A 20441-nucleotide genomic window follows, 5' to 3' on the forward strand; every position below is an offset into this window, starting at 1 on the left:
TAGCATCATTATTATTTAATACTGCTTGTATATTAATGAGCCGCAGGAAGAAGAGAAAAACAAGGCAAGGAAAGCCAACAATAGCACAAACTTATTTTGTCAAAACAGAGAGAGGTGGGGGAAAAGCTATGCTGAGATGTGTTTTATAACACAAGAAATTAAATTATCCCACCAAAGTTAAAGATTTTGTATCAAAAGCATATGACCAGCCTTACATGCCAGTGGAAGTAGTCTCAGTACATTAAACCTAGTATTCAGCACAAGGGGGGGCTGAACCAGCCACTTCACTGTGAATTCTGCAATGAGAAAAACAAAATCACTTTGCTGCCATTTCTTACCCTGGTTTTAATCAGCAATATTTTCTCATGCTTTTGTGATGCTGCAGTTTCTTGGTTACAAACATTGCAGGGGGAGACCGCATTGTTTAATTTAAAAAGAAGTTTCTGCTGACCCTTAAGAAATAAAACAGGGGAAGTTCAAACGATGATCATTTTGTAAACACCAAAGATGCAGAACCAAGTGAGAAACCTACATGGATCAGAAATATGGCTTAGATTTAACCTGGATGTATACACAACGAAGGACTTTGGCCAAAGAAATCTGTGCTGTTAATAATCCATGCTCCGAGTCATCCAAGGTAAAAAGACTGAAGAAATGCAGGCCCTGCACCTGTAAAGGTTAAGGACATCTGTCACGTCCTCGCGTCAGCACAGGAGGCAGCCGGCTTTGATGTGACTGAGCGATCAGGCAGCACCCAGGGGTCACAGCACAGCGGGCTCTGTCGTCTTTTCTTTTTCCTTTTTGCACTTCCTAAGGTGCACAGAGCAGGCTGTTCTCGTGGCATCAGACCAAATCGCGCCAGATCATGGAATTTCTCCTGGAGATTTTGCACGCAGGCAGCAAAAAAGTCTTTTGGGGAAAAAGAAAAAAGGCCATTTGATCATTTTTTTAACTCCAGAAAACAAGTATTTAACTCTAGGAGAATGTTACATGAAACAGGTGGTTCCAGCAGTGCGGGCTCTCGACAGGGCTGATGGATCCATCTCTACTCCTCTAGGGTTTTGCTTACGATCCTGCACCAAAAGGACATTCCCCTGGATGCACAGGATTCCCTTTCTGATCCCACACGTCCTCCAGCTGCTGTTTCAGTCGTGGGGCCCCAGCAGAAGTGTGGGGTACACGCGTGCTGGCTGCAGCAACAGCGACCTGAAGCTGCAGCAGAGATGTGGCTCGCTGCTCCCTCTTGGCTTGTTTTGCTGGCAAAGCCGCTTTCCTGCCCGCTGCTTGCCCACACAAAGGCTCACCCAGCGCAGGCAGGAGGGACCGGTGCACATGTCCACCGGGGCATGACAGATCCACCTGAGGATGCTCCACCACTGCCCATGCCAAGAAGCGTGCTTTCAATTAACCAGTGCTGTCAATTATGCACAGTGCCCACCTCCAAACCCTGGGCCTGTTTAGTTTCAGCTCTAGAGGGTCACATCCATACTAACGGGCTCCATGGATACCCCTGCATGTTTTCCTTCCTGGAGACCCTTTCCCCTATCTGTGTTTTCAGATGTGACCATCCCATCCCCAGAAACCATGGGAAGGGACAGGGGCAGCCCCTGGCACCAGCACCCGCGAGGCAGGTACCTCCCTCCCACTCCTGCGTGTAACACAGGGCACGAGGCAGCGTCACCAGACATCACCACCTTGGCATGAATTTCCATGTATTCAGGTTTGCTTTTGGCCATGCTACCACCTGGAAATCTTAATTTTTTTTTTTTCCCCTGTATTAAAGAAATAAGTGTCTAGCCCTCACGGATGTGGAAACAAATATGAAAATATGATTCAGTTCCCTCTCCCCTCAAAAAAAATTAGAAAGGAATAAACTGTAAGTCAGCGCCTAAAAATCAGCAACGTTCATTTCTTCCTTTTATCTCATGGTTTTCCTTATGTTTCATGATTTTTTTTTTTTTTAAATGAGGTGCTGGTGGTAGAGGCGATGGCTAAATGACGGAGAAATGTTAGATCAGAGCATCCAATTACCACCCCTCAAGATACTTACAGGATTTTTTTCAGATTGAAATCATTTATCAAGGAGCACGCAGGCATGATACGAAGCCAGTGCTCAGTAAATCAGCTCGGATGAATGGCAATCGGATGATCCTGAGATCTTCCACTCCCTCTCCCTCTGAGATGGAGGGAGAGGCACCGAAGAAGAGTTCAAATTCCAGGTCAGGACTGTGGGCGCCTGAAAATCAATTAATTATACAGATAATATTAGTGACTTCCTAAAGCTGCTCGGTGCCGGGAGCTCCCGTGCACCTCTGGTCCTCTGCACCGCGGTCCAGGGGCGCTACATTCGCTTGGAGATAAAAGGAGTAATTAAAATCAGGCAAGAAAAGCAACATTTTAATTTCTTCTCTTTCTGCTTGTTTTGAGGCAGGACTTTTTCAAAGACGGTTGCACAAAAGGCAGCCTTTGAATTAACAGGCAATTACCTAATTAGGTACTTAATTTCAAATTACAAGAAGCGAAGTGCCTTTTTTTAATCTATTTGGCAATGTAAAACTAGGCCCTATGCTATCCATAACACTGAAATCCCCTCCTTTCTGAGGAAAACACGTCTTGCATGTAAAGCAAGACAAGTTTTAAGTGAGAATCATAGACTTTTGGCTTTAATCGGTTTGGAAAAGGGTCTTCAGTAGCACGTAAACCGCTTTCAGGTAGAAAAACTAACTGAGAAGACACTGGTAATCATACTTGTTAAAGATATGTCAGATTCCAGTGATTTATATACTAAATGTGTAAGAAAATACGGGACGCTTTGCAAATCGGGGATGGAAAAGGGTTGACTTAGGTAAATACTCTCGGACAAGGAGGGATGTCCTGGCTGTACGGGTACTTAAACACGGCGCAGCTTTCTTGGGTTGTGCTGAGCTCATCACCACCTGTTTCAAAACAAGATTACATTTTTTCTGAAGCATGATCCAACCCAGATTTTGGGTAAAAAATGTCACCCGCTGATGCACCCAGCCGGGGTGCGGTGCTGCTGCTGTGGTAACCGCAGCCCTCCACAGGCCACACACCGAGGGGACCCTTGGAGATGGCACCCGAGGGCTCCTCCGGTTCCCCGGGGCCGTAGTCTTGGTCTGCAGCCAAAAAAATTTAACATTGGTTAAATTTTGCCCATTGTCAAGTCCACCTGACCTCCTCGGTTTCCGTCTTGCCCAACTTTAGCACGCACCGTGGATCAAATGTTTCTAGGCAAAATTCAGCACAGGTGGAGAGGACCCGTCTGCGAAGAGCGCAAAGTCTCCTCAGCTCCGGCTAAATTTCGCATTCAAACCCCACATTTTTGTCGTTCAAGGACAACGTCTCGGAGCAATGAATTTCACAAGAGAAACGTGTACTTAAGGAAATGTTAAAATTTGGACAGCGGGGTCCGTCCCCGTCCCGCCCCCCCACAGGAGCTAACGGTCACACCCCTGCACCGACCATCCCGCCGGCTGGGATGCAATAAGGGCTGGAGGAAACGAACCCCCTCGCCCACCCTCACCGCACTAAGCCTCATTTTAAACCCCGCTTAAAAACCTGCTCTGCGCCTCGGGATGACGCCTCCTCCCGCGGGCGGCCCCCCCCACGCAGGATACCCCCCCCCCCTCACGACCCCTACCCAGCGCGGTGCAACACTCGCAACCCGCCGGGAACGGGCTGTGGGGGGGTGTGGGACGGGGGGTGGGTGTTGCGTGGCCTCACCGTGCCGCTTTCCCGCGCACCCACGCAGCCCCTTTGGCGCCGCGGGGGGGGGGGTGGGGGGGGGGGTTGAAACACGGTCGCGCTGCCACGGAGTGCGCGCGCGCGGGAACGCGCCGGGGGGGGGGGGGGGGGGGGGGTGTTAACCCCGCCGTGCCCGGCGGCGGCCGCGGCGGCGGCATTTCTATTCAGGCGGCGCTGAGGGAGCCCGTCGCGCCCGGTGCATTGTGGGACTGGGCTGGGAGTCCCGTTCGCGGGAGGAGGCGGAGGGCGAGGAGGCGAGCCGGTAAGAGGGAGACCTGAGGAGGGAGGGAGGAGGAGGAGGAGGAGGGGGGGGGTGGGGGTGCAAGGCGGGGAGATTTAAAGGGGAATTCGCCTCCGCCGTTACGCCGGGCCGGGCGCGGGGGGCGGCGCGGTGGCGCCGGGGCGCGGGCTGCCCGCCTGGCCCCGGGCCCCGCCGCCCTCCCTCAGCCCGGCCCCGGGGGAAGGGCGGAGGAAGAGGGGGGGAAGGTTGCGCCTCATCGCGCCGCCGCCGCGGCCGCTTTAAAAAAATCCGGCGCCGGCAGCGGACGGGTTAAATTTTTCGTTCGCCGACATTTTTTTTTTTTTTTCCTTTTTCCCTCCTTCCCCCCCCCCCCCCCCCCTTTCCCCTCACGGAGCGGCGGCGGGAGTTGGGGGGGCGGGGGTGGTGCCCAGCGTCCCACCGGCCGCCCCGCGCGCGCGCGCGCGCTCCCGCCCTGTGGCCGCCAGCAAGGGGTTAACCCCGCCCCGCTGACATCTTACCTGCACGCACGTGCGCCCGGACCCGCGCGGCCGGGGGGGTCGGGGTGTAGGGGGGTGTCGCTCACCCGTGGCCAAGCCGCCCCCCCCCCCCAATCCCCGCGGGGTTTGTCCCCTCCGGGTCAGAACCGGGGGTTGTGCCTGCGCGGCTCCTCTGCACACCGTGAGCCGGGCTGCTCTTCTTTCCCCCCCGCCTCGCCGCCGCCTCCTCCTCTTCCTCCTCCTCCTCCTCCTCTCCGGCTGCACAAAGAGCAACAGTGAAGGCCCTGGCTTGCCTTTAAAGGCAGCGGCTGGAAATTTAAGGTGTCCCAGAGCCATGTCTCTCCGCAGCGCTCCTCGCCGCACCCCCTGGATAAATGGTTGTTGCGGTTCCTCACCCTGTAGGTCTCGGGCGGTTGGGCTGCCGTTAATTGCACTTGGGTTTGTTTTGGGTAGGTACCTGCCTCTGGTTCTTCCTCACTCTCCCCTTTTCCTCCCGTGCTCTCCTCTCTCCGCTCTTTAGGGAGGCAAGGGTTAAACTTCACTTTTTAATATTTATTATACCGTTCTTTTAAAGTAAGAAACATCTGGGTTATGAGGTGTTCTCCTCTACTGGGGAGAGATGCTTAACGCGCAGACTGCGTGCCCGCACAGCCTGCCAGCAGTCACAAGAAACTTGGTCTTCCAGGGAAGGGTGCTCCCATGGCAGTCTGCAAAATACATAGTTGCATGTAGCTTTATTCGGATTTTCATTACAAAGTTATTGTGTTGTTGCCTTGTGGATGTTTTCCATTAAATAAAATCGTCTTGTTTATTTCAGTATTTGTCTTCAAACCGGGGAATGTAATTTACTGTGTCTTACAGTCCTCAAGGCTGCAAAAAGTTCCTGGTGGGATCTAGCCTCTGAATCCTTTCCTGTATAAGTAGGTAGGGGGTGCTAAGCATATTGCAATTACTAGTTAGATGAAGGAAAATGTTTCCCTTGTGGGGCAAGCTGCTTTTTATAAATTTCTGGAATTAATTAGAACGAAGCGTTAAAAAAGAATGAAGGGGGGAAAAAAAAAAATCCCCCTCCTTGAAAAGCTTTTGTCTCCCATTTCTGTTGACAGGTTGTTTTCCAGACACTATCTTTTTTTTTTTTTTTTTTTTGATTGCAAGTGCTCGGTGTCTTGTTTTGGAAGACAACAGCTACGAACTGAATTCATTGCTCATCCAAGACACGTTCTTGTAACTAGAGTTTGGATTACTGCCCGAGCCTGGGCTTTGGAAGATTTGTTTTAAATAAGTGCCACGCCTCCCAGAGAAGGAGGGAAAGCACTGTAAAGGGGAGTTGGGCTCCACATCAGAAGTTCCCAGGGAGCTTAAAACTTCAATTCCTACAAAGTATATTCAATAAATTAGTAGACTTAAAGGTTTCTGGAACGGATATACTTGTTAATAAATGCTGTTTAGGGGAAATCAGTTGCATAGTTGGTAGATTTACTTCTTTCTTGTATTTAGCGCAGTCAGACTTGGCGACGACCAGTCACTTGGGTTCGGTTTTTTGCTTTCCAGTTTAAGCTCGTAACGGCATGACCATCGGTATCAGATTTTGTCAGCGACTGCTGAACTCTGTTCTTGTTGTTAGGCAGGATCCTTGCTTTCTAAGAAACTACCGCAGACAGGTTGTTTTTAGTAATTCCTGAAAACTTTTCTGAGAAAGATGAATTGCATTTTATCACAGCCGTTCCTGTTTAGAAGTCAGTGTCTTGGTTAGGCCTCTTATTAGTTTTGGAGTGTGGTGTATGTGAGTCAGAGTGGAAAAACGTTCTAAAATTAGACGTGCATTGTTAAGAATTTTATTAAATGAGTTGCATCAGTGTCTTTTTACATTACCATTTTAATGGGCAGTTCTCTGTATTCTCAGTATTGTTAGTTGACTAAAAAAGGGCTGGAGAGGCAAGAAACTTTTCAACATTTTTATGTCTGCGAACATACTAAAAGGTAAACTGGCATGTTTGTAGGTAAACCAGTTTACGTAAATACAGCCTCTTTGTTCTTCTGTTACCTGTACTAACAGAACACCGGGCTTGCGTTTTCCCCCAAGGAGAACAGGTGTATTATGGAGTTTCGGCTTCTTGCATCAGAACTGAAGCAGAGCCATTATTTGAAAAGCATCTTATTTTTGAGATTAATATGTTAATGGCTAAAATTACGACTCTGCACTGAGCTGAGTACAAACAGATGTCTCCGCTGAACGTGTTGCAGGATGAGGGCCCAGGTTGCCTTTTGGAAATTGGCCTTGGTGCTCTGGGAGCTATTACTTCTTTCATTACCTCTGTGTTAAATGAGGTCGGTAAGTGTGTTAGATTCTTTTTGTAATGAAAAACTTGTGCAGTATATCTGGAAAAGAAATTCATTCTCTGATTCGCTTGGCATAGTTATAGTTTTAAATGTTGGAAGGTAGGAAGAGGAATCATTCCTTTGTAGTCTTAGAGGAGTGAGTTGTGTGAGATGTGCCCACCTGTCTTAACCAGTGAACAAGGACATCGGGCGCTTTCTCTTTCTTTTTAACTTGCTCCATGTGGAAAACCTGTTGTCTTGCAGGTCCTAGGAATTTTCAATGTTCCTGATTTTTTAACTTTTTTTTTTTTTTTTTTAAATTAGACTGATCAGCAGAGAAACCGATACCGTTGCTCTGGGGTGGGAAAGACCAGCAGTCTGTGCGAGAGAACCATGTCTGTTCGGGAGTCGTTTAACCCAGAAAGTTATGAACTGGACAAGAGCTTCCGTCTGACCCGATTCACTGAACTGAAAGGCACAGGCTGCAAAGTGCCACAAGATGTGTTACAGAAACTGCTTGAATCTCTACAAGAAAACCATTTTCAGGAAGATGAACAGTTCCTGGGGGCAGTTATGCCCAGGTTGGGTAAGTAGTTGCTCCTCTAGACATGTGTGGTCCTTCAGTTTAGTTTGGTCCACTTAGCGATGCGGTCTCCTTTGCGGTTTGCTTAATTGGTTTGAAAATTGTATGTTGTATAATGCATGCACAGCGTCCAGAAATCCGAAGAATGAATCTCGTGTTGTCATTTGTTGGCATCTGGGATACAAGCATATTATTTTACTTAGCATCCTGCAGTGTGCTCAACTACGAAGAAAAAACAGTCCAGAATGGCCACCGTGATAGGCACGTGCTTAGGCGTTAGTCTCCTCCTCCCTTTCCTCAGTAGATGCTTTGCGAACTGAAGTCATATCAGTTAATTTCTGGACTTTTATATTAATACATTGCCTTTGGAATTTTATGCAATTAGATGACTCACAGGTGAAGTTGCCCTCTCCCTCCCCTCCCTCCCCTCTGTTCCTGGGTCAGACAAAGTGAACAAGAGAAAACTTTCTCGCTTCAGCTGACGGGGAGCGAATTGTTTCACAGTTGTCGTTTTTCCTTTCAGTCCTTCCGTTGTTCCCCACTCTAACTTTTTTGCTCACCTGTAGAAGCTGCCTGGGAAAGGCTGTCTTTCCAAGACCTCTGTGTTCTTGCCAGCTTCACTTTCTCTTTGATATTTGCACAATGATGCAAGCAATAAGGGAAAACAACCTGCACAAGCCACCTACATGGGGAACAGGGCGAACGTAGGTATTTTGATACCAGCTACTCTACCTAATATTGATATAGATAAATTAATGTAGATAATGTGTTTAATGACACTTTTAATTCTGTTTGTCTATTTACTCAGCCCTGCATATTCAATCTCTACTTGGCAGCACAGAACAAATTTTTTTCCTCAGTTTAGGAATATCAGTGCAGCATTTATTCTGAAGTTGCTTAATTATCAATTTAGTGTCCAATAACCTTATTTAAAATTATTTTAACGTTGCTAATTGTCTGTTAGCAGGCTAACAGGTTGCAACCCATTGTTCTGGCAGAGATTGAATTCGGTGAGAGATTAGTAAGGAGCCCGTGTTCTTGTTTAAACAATGACAATCTTTGTATGAAATATCTAAGCAGCAATTGTGTGTGGAGCTGGGGTGGCACTATAATTTAATATTCCCTAATGAAGGACGCTTCCAGTTTCTCTTATCCCCAAATTGCTGTTTATATGGTTTTTTTCTAAATTAAATAAGTTGTTCACAACAGCTTGATTTGGCAAATTTCTAAAATCAGTAATAGTTTGGTTTAGATTTAATTATCGACCTGTTGGGTTTTTTTTCTCTTATGAACTTGCAGACTGTAAACAGTAATGGAACTGCTAATAGATTTTTCCTTGCCAGCTATATGAAAAGGTAAAAGAAGTAGACTAATGCCATCAATATGTAGTGTGATACTATGTAACAGGGAATCTGTTAGTAATAGAAGGTGGAGAGTTCAGGTCCCTTAAAAATACCTTTTGTGGTGAGTATCCCTCTAACAAATGTGTCTTTGGCTAAGTTTGGTGTGATTTGCCTCTGATGCCTTGTGCTTAAAAGGTATAAACAGGTAACTTTACCGCCTGTGTGTATGCACCATGCTTTTGAGGTGCAGTCAAGAGGGAAATTGCCAACAGCAGGCTCAAGCTCACTCTTTTTTAGTTCTGCAGGTGGTATTACCCAGAGCAACCTTAAATATGGCTGTGAGTTTTTCCATAAGTAAGAAACTGCAAGTTTGATATTAGTTCTCAGAGCTGTTATGGACCTTGAAATCAGTGTTTTCAGTGACCTCTCTGGACAGATTCCCTTATTTAGTCCTTTTTTTGGTGGAACAGAAACATGGCCTCAGAAGGACCATCGTGGCCCCTTGGCCTGTCTGTCAAACAGCACTTCTGTTGAAGTTGTGGAAAACCGCACAAGTGAAATCAGTGTTGCATTGGGGCATGAATAGGTGAACCGAGGGCAAAACAGCTCCTGCACATGAGCCGCTTCCCTGTAACTGCTTATATCCGCTTCCCTGGAGACACTGGGCATCGTGCATAGTGGCTTGGTAGCTTCTGCAGAGGATAAGCAACCCTGAATTACTTCTCATAAGCTTTTGTCAGGATCCCTTCTCTTCCAAGGTGAGATCTGCCTCTGTAGGCAGGAGAGGCAAGATGCTCTCCGCCTATTTAGCTACTGTCTGGCAGACCTTCTGCTCCTCTGTGTCCTTGGTAGGACCTCAGATGACAGCAGCTCACTCCATCCCTGAACAGGCCACTGCCAAATACTGGCTTGTAGCTCTTGCTAGGTAGCATTTTTCATTAATACATGGGGAAAAGTTACTGTGTGGCATCTGCTCCCTGAAAACTGGCTGTTTGAAGACTCTTGCCCTGCCAGGTATGCAGAGTATTTCCAGGCAGCTTGCTGCCAGCCCAGGAAGGAGGTAACCTACCTGCCATTGCCACAAGGCACGAGGTTATCAACAGGGAGCTCTGCTAGCACGTTGTGATTTGTCACCTGCTGCTTTTTTGTGGGCTCTTGCATCGCAGCAAATGCCAGGTGGTTTTAATCTATTTGAAATATCCACCATCAGGGAAAAGGCTGCGCTCGGTGTTGTGGTTTTCTCAAAGGAGTTTCCCTGTCTAGCAGGTCGTCTTGCCGCCTTTCAGCCTCACAGCAGTAAGGTGAGGTTAACACAGTTGCAAAAGCTCCAAGTAGGTGAATCATCTTCCACCAAGGGCCTAGGCTGTGACTTGTGGCATTCTTTTTGTTGCTCCTGAAGTGAGGAAATGCCCTTTATGAGAGGCTATGTCCTTTTAAAACCGTCACTATGTTTTTGTTGAGATCAGAGTGACAGGAAAACCTATTTGCTTTCGACAATATCAATTTATGTAGTTCCTCTTCACTTTAAATGTAGGTACATACAAGCACAGATGTTCTTAATGCACTACTATTATACTGCAAAAAAATGTAGAACATTCGGTTTAGTTCTTGCTTTCAGCCATTTACATTTCTGTTCCAGTCAGGAGTTGTCATTTTTTTGCTTGGTTTTCCTCTTACTTGTGCTATTCCTTCTCTAAGGAAGGAAGTTGCCATGTCTGTGTAGGCAGTATTGTGAGTTGTATTTCACAGGCATGTTTTATAAGTTCTCTTGTTAAGAGCAACAGATGATTAAGGGCAAAGTTACTTACCTCACAGATGGATTTCTGTCTTTGCAGGAATTGGGATGGATACTTGCGTTATTCCATTAAGACATGGAGGTTTGTCGTTGGTCCAGACGACAGATTATATTTATCCTATTGTGGATGATCCTTATATGATGGTAAGTTGGCTAAACTTAATTGTTAGCTATATTGCTGATTTGATTTGTGTTCTTACCAATCTGATGGCAATTTTGACCATTTCTTCTAGATGTGCAGTGCTAATTGTTCGATTAACTGCATTCAGAGTCTTTCCTAAATACACATGAAGAGGGAAGGGCATAGTTTCTGTAATCTTTTCCATGCGGCCCAGGAATGCTGCAGTGCTGCTTTCTATAGGTGAAAGTTGGGGGAACTGCCACCTTTAATTCAAATTTCCCTCCATCTGTTGCTCTGTGGGATTTGGCTTGAAAAGCCCAAAAGGGGGAAAAAAAGAGCTGTCTGAAGCAGCAGACAGTAAACTCCACTTATGAGCAGAACCGCATTGTAATTGGCCTTTTTTGGAGGTTCTGAAATAACCAGGTAGCATGTTAGAACTGGAAGTGCCTAAACGACAGTAGTTGGCAGTAGCACCTGGCAACTTTAGAGTGCTTGGTGAACACCAGTTTTCCCTCTGCTGGCAGATGGGTAAGTTGAAATGACTTGTTGGGAGTTGCGTGCACTTTGACTTTGGTTCCTTTTGTGTCCCCATTTCGTTTAGTCCGTCTCAGCAGAGATTCCTCTCTGGTGTTATGTGTGGCAGTGATCACTATTGACTTGAACAAAAGGTTGTGGGGAAACAACTTTTAAAAAAGGACTTAGTAAAGCTGTAAGGAATTCTACAGGAGGTGTTCGTTAAATGAAAGTTAAGAAATGCTAGAATTCATGTTTCCTGTGATTTGAATGTGACTCCTTTGCTTTAAGGCATGCTGTTTATGTGACTGCATGCTTTATTTGCTGCTGTTGGTTCGTTGTTTGTTCTGTGAGACCTGTCTGGTAGGTTTTGGACACACACTTTGAGATTGGGACTGACTTTTTTTTTTTTAGCATGCTTGACCAGGTGTTGTGCACAAAGGAGCTAGGCTTATATTTGATTTCTGTTCCAGAAGAGCTCTCTTTCTGCAATCTGAGCAGCCAAGAGCGCAGGCTGGCCTCTGGAGTACAGAGTTGTCAAGCTCTCCTGAGAAATTTGATTCAAGTGGCTTGCTTTAATATCATGTGGCAACTTGTCAGGGACCAGAGAAGAAAATACATATATATGTAGTTGGAGAGCTGTCTTCAAGTTCATCAGCTGAGAAAGTCTTTTGTCACCTCATAACAAAAACTTGAGGGACAGTGTGAGAAGGCTGTGGTGAAGGGGAAGGCTTGTTTTGCTTGGAGATACAAAAGGTTTGAGATGCCACAGGAGTGGATAGATGAGCCTGTGCCCAGATGAGTTTTAGACTAGCGTGGTGGGAGTGGAATGTAAATTTGGCTTTAGTCCGACTTTAGTGGTTGCATCGTAGCTACAGTCTATACTGTGATCCAGATGCACCAGCAGCTGTAACTTTGGTGTTTTCTAACTCTCAAGTCCTTCACTTTTCATTCTTGTCAACATTCATTTTAATGTGGTGGCTTACCACTTCCTAATCTGTTTACACATGTGTATTTCTTCTTAAAAGCTAAGTGAATCCCTGTTCTTCTTGCTGATACCTGCAGTGATTGATCCAGTGGGGTTGGAGCTGCTGGCTCCTCTACTCAGACCTCTCTCTTGGAGACTAGAGTACCCTGTGGCAATATAGCTTGCCATTTTCTTGTGTGGACCAGCATCAGTTGGAGGACAGTCACGTACAATTTGCCATGGGGTTTAGGGATGGTTGTAAGAGCAGAGGAATGGTGAGACTCAGGAATATTGAGTCTGTGTTCAGACTGTATAAAGGAGTGTGCTCTGGACTCCTCTGTTCCAGACGGACTGCTGCTGCCCTGCTTCTCCCAACTGCTGCTTTCCCTGTTTTTAGTCTAGATGCCCCCTGACCCATGCTTGTTGTTACCACTCTCTGTTCTCATTATCACTCACATGCAGTCCACACTTATTCTTGCTCTTCTGCTCTGTCTCCTTACCAAGTCAATTCTAGTTTTTGGGTGGGTGTTCCCTGGTTTAGAGTCTCCTTCTTTCTCTGTGCACAGTGTCTACCTGCAGCTCCTTATCTGATCTCTCTTCCTGGTTGGGTGGAGAGGAAGCAAGGAGGGAAAGCCAGAAGTGCAAATGGACTCTAAGCTGGGTGCTGTGACATAAGGGATTAGAAAATGGCTGAGGGAGGCAAAACTGCATGTGGACTCAGCTGAACTTCAGATTTCTGCTTCAGAAAAGAGCTTTCTCTCACTGTCACTGGCTATTTTAAAACAAAGTTCTGCAGTTATATGCAAAACCCCTCTTCCTTCTTTTCCCCTGTCCCCTTCTCTTTGTTCTTGAAAACACTCAATCCATGTTGTGCAGAGTATCCCTAGGATGTACACCTGTAAAATCTGTATCTAGCGTAGGACTTTTCAGCTTATATGGAATATTGGAAAAATTGGAAATGAAGTATTGGAAAAATTACAAGCAATTGAAAATAGGTTTCGTGATAAGTATCAAGCCACTTGATACTTATCATAGGACTGGTACTGGCCTCTGTTGTGGGACTGTGGAAACACCTTTTTGAGTACAGGAGCAGGAAACTGGCTGGTTTCAGAGTGGACTTCCCCCTCCATTCCAAGGACCTTTTTAGTGCTCTTTTAAGAAGACTCTTCACCCAAGACTGGGGACAGGTGTCTGATACTTCATCCTTTACCCATATAAATAGTTCTTAGTATCATACACAGATACTTGTGTTTCAGGGGGACTAAGCAAGCAGCCGAGCAGCGTGCAGGATCCAGCTAGGCTGACCCCTGTTTGTGAACCCTGTTGTGTTTATCGGTGTTTGCAAGCCATGTATTGTTCCTTCTGCTCCTCCAGGCTTGTACTCCCTGAATTTGTTTCCATAGCGGTTTTGCCAGTTGGCAAAAGCAGTGTTAGACTGACCTCTGACTACTAGAATAGAGAGCTGTTGTCAGTGTGGTTTTAAAAACTTATCTGTCATTCCTAAGAGGGCATAAACCAGCAGTTTGCTTAGTAAATACTGAAGATAGTGGAGAATGGTTTGATAGCCCTCTTCCAGAAAAGGAAAATGGCAGGCTTTAGTGTTCTTAAGCATCTAGAAATTTAACAGCCAATATCCATCAAAGCGTGCAGTATACAGATCACTCTTCTCTTAATGGTTTAAGATTTAAATGATTAAAACACATTCCAGTTCCAACTATGAGGGATGCCACTGGAAGCTCTTGAATTTATGAAAAACTGATTTATATTTAATTGGGATTTGGAGGTGTTATTTCATGTCATCAGCAAGTGAGGTAACTGCCTGAAGATATTAATTTTTTGCAAAAATCCTGGATTTGTGATTAGACTGTAAGGTTTTGGACATGTTCCTTCTCCCTCCCACCCCCCCGCACTCCCCAGATTTATCTTCCAGCTAAAGCATCTTTCTGTAGTCCAACTTGTGTCAACTAAGCATGTTGTTGTTGTGGTGGTGTTGCCTCTGAACTTTATGAAAAGCACAGATTTAAAATCATAAAACCAGATGTTGATTACAGTTCTGCAGCTGTAAACCTAAAACAATTTTAATAAAATGTGTGACATTTTCCAGAGTAACACAACAGAATTTTTCCTGTATTTTTAAATTATCTTGCCATCCCTTAGGGCACATCCTGTATCAGAAAGTTCTTCATCTTCATCAGGAAACTTGATGTCTCATATGTGCTGGGTCCAGACCCCAACAAAGCCTGACTCTGATCCATTAATTTAGTAAAATTAGATTAGCTAAGGTCATGTGTCACAACTGATGCCTTCTCAGTCCTGTCAGCTTCACAACTTCTTAGTCGTCTTCAGCGGATGATCAGTTTTGTCTCTTGGACAAATTTTTATTAGTGGACATGCTCACACACACACAAGTTAATAAAAATGTATGTGTTGTGGCAAAATTCAGTCTTATCTTGTCACTTGAACAAGTGACAGAGTAGACACGTTTCCCTCACTCTACCAGCAGCAGAGGACAGACATCTCCCCTCAGTTAGCTGTTCGTGCTCCTAACTCGTGACAAGGCCAGCTTCTGGGAGCCCCCAGCTCCTTAATCCCTAGCACATGCTGTCTTCTGCAGACAGCTTCTTACTGACGTCCTGACAGAAGAAGCACCCCATCGTGGCTCTGTGCTGGCAGCACAACTGTATCCTCCGGGAAGAAGAGTACTCTTGTAAAAACTTAGGAGTGTAGATGTGGCCTCCAGGGTAGTGCAGAGGAACAAAGAGCTTTCTCATCAAGGTCCCTTTCTCCTACATACTCCGATGCAGAAGAGGTACAGCTTTTCAGATGAGCTTCCTAGCAGTTGTGAATTACATATGATGGTCATCTTCATCAGTGTGTGCAGTTTTGTGCTAGAATAAAATCAATAGAAAAATATCAGATGAAGTAAACTGAGCTTAGACTTTGTTGAATTTAACTTCAGCCCATAAAATTAGTCATCCATCCAGTCTAAACTCAGTGTGGGATTCCCATGTAGTCAGTGAGAGAGTATGTTGACCAAGACGGCTGGGATGAATTCTCTCCTTACCTGTGAAGGGAACAGATGTCTGCACTTCTAGGTGGGCATGTTGCGTGAAATGGATCACGCCACATCTTTGGCTGGGTTTCCTAACTCAGGAGCCTGTGGAATAAGCAGCTGTCTCAGACTGCAAACTCATGCTGGAAGTTTTGTTCATGGCAGGTGTTTGAACATTCACAAACAGTCCTGCAGATTATTTTTTTGTCTGTCTTTCTTTTTCAGGGACGGATAGCGTGTGCCAATGTCCTAAGTGACCTTTATGCCATGGGGGTCACAGAATGCGACAACATGTTGATGCTCCTTGGAATAAGCAATAAAATGACAGATAGGGTAAGATTTTTGGTACTTGCTTTTGAAGGAAGACCCAAACAGCTAAACATGCCTAGAATATATTTACCTTTCGTGTATTTTCTCCTCAAAGTTTGAACCCTTTTAAATAAGAGATGGTTTTATTGAATGTCTCAGTTCACAGTGTGGGTCTTGCCTCATTCTGAGGTCACTTGCTAAAAGTTCAGTTTTCTGTGGCATTGTAATCTGCTGCTAATACCTTCACTCCACCAAAACGGGGTCCCTGCTTCTGTCAATTCAGGACAATACTGCTCCAAGGCAGCATTTGATTACCAATTCACATATCAATCTGGATAGATACTTCTGGTTTGCTTATGGCAGCTTTAAAACATCTCTCTGAAGCAGAAAAGACTGAAATAAATTGCTTTTCTTTTCTCTTCTTTTTTCTTTTTTTTTTGTGGAAGTGACCAGCATGTTTGGTTTTGCTGTAGCAAAAAAGGGATGTTTATTCTTAGAAGGAAGTAAGTTGAAATTTTGCAGGTTAGCGGAGGCCAAATGCAGCTTGATTTAACTTTGCCGCACTGCACTGCACTGCAGGATAGTTGTTCTGAGTTTCCAGAACTCTGATTTCTTTACTTTTATATGACCTTTTGAAGAATGTTTCTTCAGCGTGAGAGAGTCTCTTCACCTCTTTTACAAAGAGCTGTAAAACCATAGCTCAGTGGGATAACATGCAATTTTCAGGAGGCTAACCTCTTCCTAAGGCTGGCTTTTCTGTCATGAACTATTTGCCATGAGGGCATTTGGCTTGAGTGATTAAAAGCCTTGGACCAGTCTTGAAATGACTAGCACTGCTGTGTATGGAACTCTGACTTCTGTTTTGATCTCTAGGAAAGAGACAAAGTGATGCCTCTAATTATCCAGGGTTTCAAAGATGCAGCAGAAGAGGCAGGAACATCTGTTACTGGTGGCCAAACAGTGTTAAATCCCTGGATTGTTTTAGGAGGAGTGGCCACGACAGTCTGTCAGCCTAATGAATTTATAATGTAAGTTAAATCGCTAAACAATCAAAGGCACTGGTTTGAAGGGATACAGTAAAAAAAAAAAACCTTTAAATACCGTGTTGTGATCTTGTGATCTGTCTGCTGATGAATAAAGCAGTACCTTCTCCTGCTTGCATTTGTCCTTAGCACTCAACAGATGCCACATCTCTTCTGTACATACTTGCTTTTTTAAACAGGATGTCCTTCTTCTCCCCACCCCCCAGTATCTTTTAATCCTGTTCTCCTTTTGACAGGAGAGTTAAGCTTCTAACCTTTAAAGGTAATGAAGACTGGTTTGGGACATAAATTTCTGTCATATTTACACATACATTTTAAACCATCTCCCAGTTATCCTATTAATGGTTGTAGAGAACTACAGAATTACTGTGTTTACAGCATTCTGTCCATTTATCAGTAGCTGATTTTGAATGTCCCACTGTGGCATGTTACACTACATGAATGCATTTGTTCATGATCCTAGTGATGCTTATCTTATGCCCTGAAGTAACAAGGGTCAATTTTTTTCCCTGTCCTATTTTACATCTCCAGTAAATTAAAAGAAAAGATGTAATTTTGTGTGTGTCTGACTGCAAGCATTGTTATATTCCAAGAAAGAAGGATTAGCACTTTCAAATAAGTTTGCAGCTTTTTGCTTGATAATATCCCATGGCAATGAATCCCAAAGGGTAATTCTGCAATTAGTCAGTTTTTTAACTGTGCAACAAGATACATGGGTCTGTGAATACGTAATTATCAGCACTTATTCCTGATAATGTGTGTGAATTTGACTATGTAATTAATATATGAATTCTTTGTTTTCAGGCCAGACAATGCAGTGCCAGGAGATGTGCTTGTTTTAACTAAACCCTTGGGAACACAAGTGGCTGTAGCTGTCCACCAGTGGCTAGATATTGTGAGTACACTGCAAAAAAAGAAATAGGGTAGAGGGGTGTGAGTTAAAGGTGACCTTCCTCATTCCCTCAGAACCTCAAAATGAGAAAGTTCAGCAGTGTAGTAAGTATGCTGAGGGCTCAGTTGGGAATGATCTACCACCTACCTCTCTCTCCTCCTTCCTCCTTGGTGTGTCAGCCTTACTTGCTTATGTGCAAAACTCTTTTGGAATTGAGACAGTTTACTATTTTGTGCTTAGTGAGCCCATCTTAATTGCATCTAATTCTTAGTTAGTTCTCAGGCATTGCTGTAATAAACAAAATTGTTTACTAACAGAACAACAGACTAGCACCCTGGGTAAAATTATGCCCTACTCCACCTGCCAAAGTAATTGGCAAAAGCTTATTGATGGCAATTAGGCCAAGATCGCTGTCTGTGTTCATGGGCTTTCTGCTTGTGTACATGGAAATATATCTACGTTTCACATGTATTACCCTGTGCATCCAATAAGAATATTTCTAGCAGCATTATGTATGTAGACATACTTCCATCTGTTACTTCAGGCAAAAATGTAACTACTGAACTGAAAAGTGACTGCAAAATTGGCATCTGCTTATGTTGTCTGGCTCCCAGTACGTGTCTTCAGAATTATAACTGCTCAGTTTACACTTTAAAAAGATGCATCTTTTCTACTTTTGGGACTACTGAGCCAATAGACTGGCAGAGGAGTGAGCTGGAATCTACTTTGTCTTGGCTTTTGGCCACTACATTGTCAGATGAATTCTAATTACAAAGCATGTGTTAGCAAAAGTGGGAGAGAACCAGCTTAAACCTTCACTGGAGTCTGAAGTGTGAGCAACAAGAAAAAAATATTTTTCTCCTTCATAGGGTCTGGCCTAGCAATTTTGACCTCTGCAGAAACCTGCATTTTCCAGTCAGATATCAGGATCAGGGCCTCAGATAATCTTGATAGGAAAATGAAGTGAAACAACAAGACACCAATTTTATAATATGTTTTCTGGCCATAATCTTACTTCTTAACATATCTATTGTACTGACAAACAGACTTGCAAATTAAGGATATTCTGAATTTCCACATATTTCAAGTACTTCTAATTTCCTTGACTGTCAACCAGAAACACTTTCTGGTCTGAAAAATGAGGACAGCAAGGAAATCAATCCTCCTATTACAAGTAAACAGCATATATCTTTGATTGTGGTAAGAAAATTTCTGAGTAGCTGTGCTGCCTTTTCCTCAGCTTTGTTTTGTGAAAGAGTGGGGAAAGTGAAACTAGAATTACCCATCACAAATCCACCTAAAAATCAAATTTTGGTAGGGAATTTGGCTTTGTATTGAAAAGTATATGGGAGAAGGCACATAGTACAGCAAGTTTATGCATAGGCGAGAAAGAAAAACTGGAATGTAGAGATATGTGGCTGCAAAACAAATTTAAAAAAAAAAAAAAACAACACACAACAGCAAAACAACCTAAAAGCTGAGGTATTTAAACAGAGCAGTAGTGAATGAATTCCTGGTGACAAGTGAAAGGAAGATCCAAATGGAGGCAAAATTTGTCCTCCTTGCTTGGTTGCTGCTGGCATTGTTGCAGCCAGGGCCCAGCTGTGCTGCTGGTGGCAGCTGCCACAGGGTGCAAAGGAAGAGACTGCAGAGGGTCTGCAGGGAGCGGGGCCCTGCCAGGGCCCCAGAGGACCCGCTCAGGGATGTGCTGGGGTGGTGAAGCTGTTTGCTGTGGCTTTCGCTGCCAGGCTGCTGATGGGGACTGATTAGGCTGGTCCACAGCCCAGAACTGGCATCCCTTTGCCTTTTCCTCTTTCAGCTGAAAGGCATGAAAAGGGTTGCTGTGATGTGCCCCTTCAGAAGGGGTTTTCTAGCCCTTGCTGTTGTCTGCAGACCCGTCCCATTTGAAAATCTAAGCTTGCTCTTAAAAGTTGTTTGGGGACTTTTGTGAACTTTTCTGCCTTTGTTCCCTGTCTGCTAACCCCAGTATCTGATTGCTCAGTGGAGAGGAATTTGTATCCTACCTGTGTCTTCTAGCCTCAGCCTTGAGTTCTGCTTCCACCTCACTTGTCACTTCCACTCCCATCATCTGACCAGTTTCCATCACATGATCAGCCTCGGAACTGTGTTTTTGAAAACTAAGGCAGAATGACTGCTCAAGTTTTTCAGTCATACCCGCAGTAAGAATAATCACTATTCTGTCCCCTCTCTAATAGCCTCTTTTTTTTTTTTTTTTTTGCTTGCTCTCTCTCTTACTTAATTGGTCAGACCCAGTTCAACCTAATTTCAGAAGCTCTGATCTTACTGATAGACTTCTTTGCTCTTTAACAAACGGTTTGTTTTGGCTGACCAGTCTTTCCCCTTGTTGCCATTTCTGGATTGGCAGAACACCAATCCAGAACACCAATCTCTTACACCCCTTGAAGTCAGCGCTCCTTTGTTAAGAGCAAGAGCCTCTTTGGCAAGATCCTTCCCCAGTGCAGCATCATATACCAATTCTTAGTAGTTTTTGCACCTTTGGTTTAGTAAGAAGTTTGTGCTATGCCGTTATTCGGTGGAATGGCAGTGTAGGCATTGTGGCTTCACCTATCCTGTTTTTGTTTACTTTCAGTTCTCAGTAATTTTATTTCCATTGCAAAAAAGAAGAAAATTTAAACGGGGTTGTAGTGTTGCTCTTAAAAGCTAAATGGTTGCTTTGTTTCATTCTGGATCTGGAATTACTTCAGCTTTGAATGAAACAATTGCCCTTTATAAAGGTACCATTTCCTAAATTGTTGTGAGACCCTTTTGGGATGAAACACATTGCTTAGAACATGATGGAGGCATGAGTTCATACAAGACACTGGAGAATGGGTGGAAGGAGATGGTGGTATTAAACTGTAAAGGAAGCTTATGAAACTGCCTTAATCCTAACTCACATCCTGATTTAGCATACATTCCTCAGACCTGGAGTGCGGATATCAGTGGCCATTCTCGATCAAAGTGTCAGATGTGAAATCAA

At 44.5% G+C, this 20441-nt stretch overlaps 1 protein-coding gene and 1 long non-coding RNA gene across 5 annotated transcripts in view; one reads left to right on the forward strand and one right to left on the reverse strand.

Moving 5' to 3' along the window:
- Window positions 1-4641, reverse strand: LOC141924800 (uncharacterized). Its single transcript, XR_012623671.1, has 3 exons — window positions 4525-4641; window positions 2051-2236; window positions 1-909 (listed from the first exon to the last, which is right to left on the reverse strand). It is a non-coding gene; the product is annotated as an uncharacterized LOC141924800 (long non-coding RNA).
- Window positions 3902-20441, forward strand: part of SEPHS1 (selenophosphate synthetase 1) — a 25113-nt gene continuing 8573 nt past the window's right edge. For 2 of the 4 annotated variants that reach the window (XM_074827972.1, XM_074827973.1), the window contains exons 1-6: window positions 6748-6835; window positions 7147-7408; window positions 10584-10687; window positions 15422-15529; window positions 16379-16533; window positions 17353-17443. In XM_074827972.1, the coding sequence (XP_074684073.1) occupies window positions 6827-6835; window positions 7147-7408; window positions 10584-10687; window positions 15422-15529; window positions 16379-16533; window positions 17353-17443 (729 nt within the window). In that variant the 5' untranslated portion in view covers window positions 6748-6826. Of the gene's footprint in view, window positions 4028-4697; window positions 4953-6747; window positions 6836-7146; window positions 7409-10583; window positions 10688-15421; window positions 15530-16378; window positions 16534-17352; window positions 17444-20441 lie in introns of those variants that run through there. The other 2 variants (XM_074827974.1, XM_074827975.1) reach the window with 2 other exon arrangements.

This window comes from Strix aluco, chromosome 5 (genome assembly GCF_031877795.1).
Source record: "Strix aluco isolate bStrAlu1 chromosome 5, bStrAlu1.hap1, whole genome shotgun sequence".
Lineage (NCBI taxonomy): Eukaryota > Metazoa > Chordata > Aves > Strigiformes > Strigidae > Strix > Strix aluco.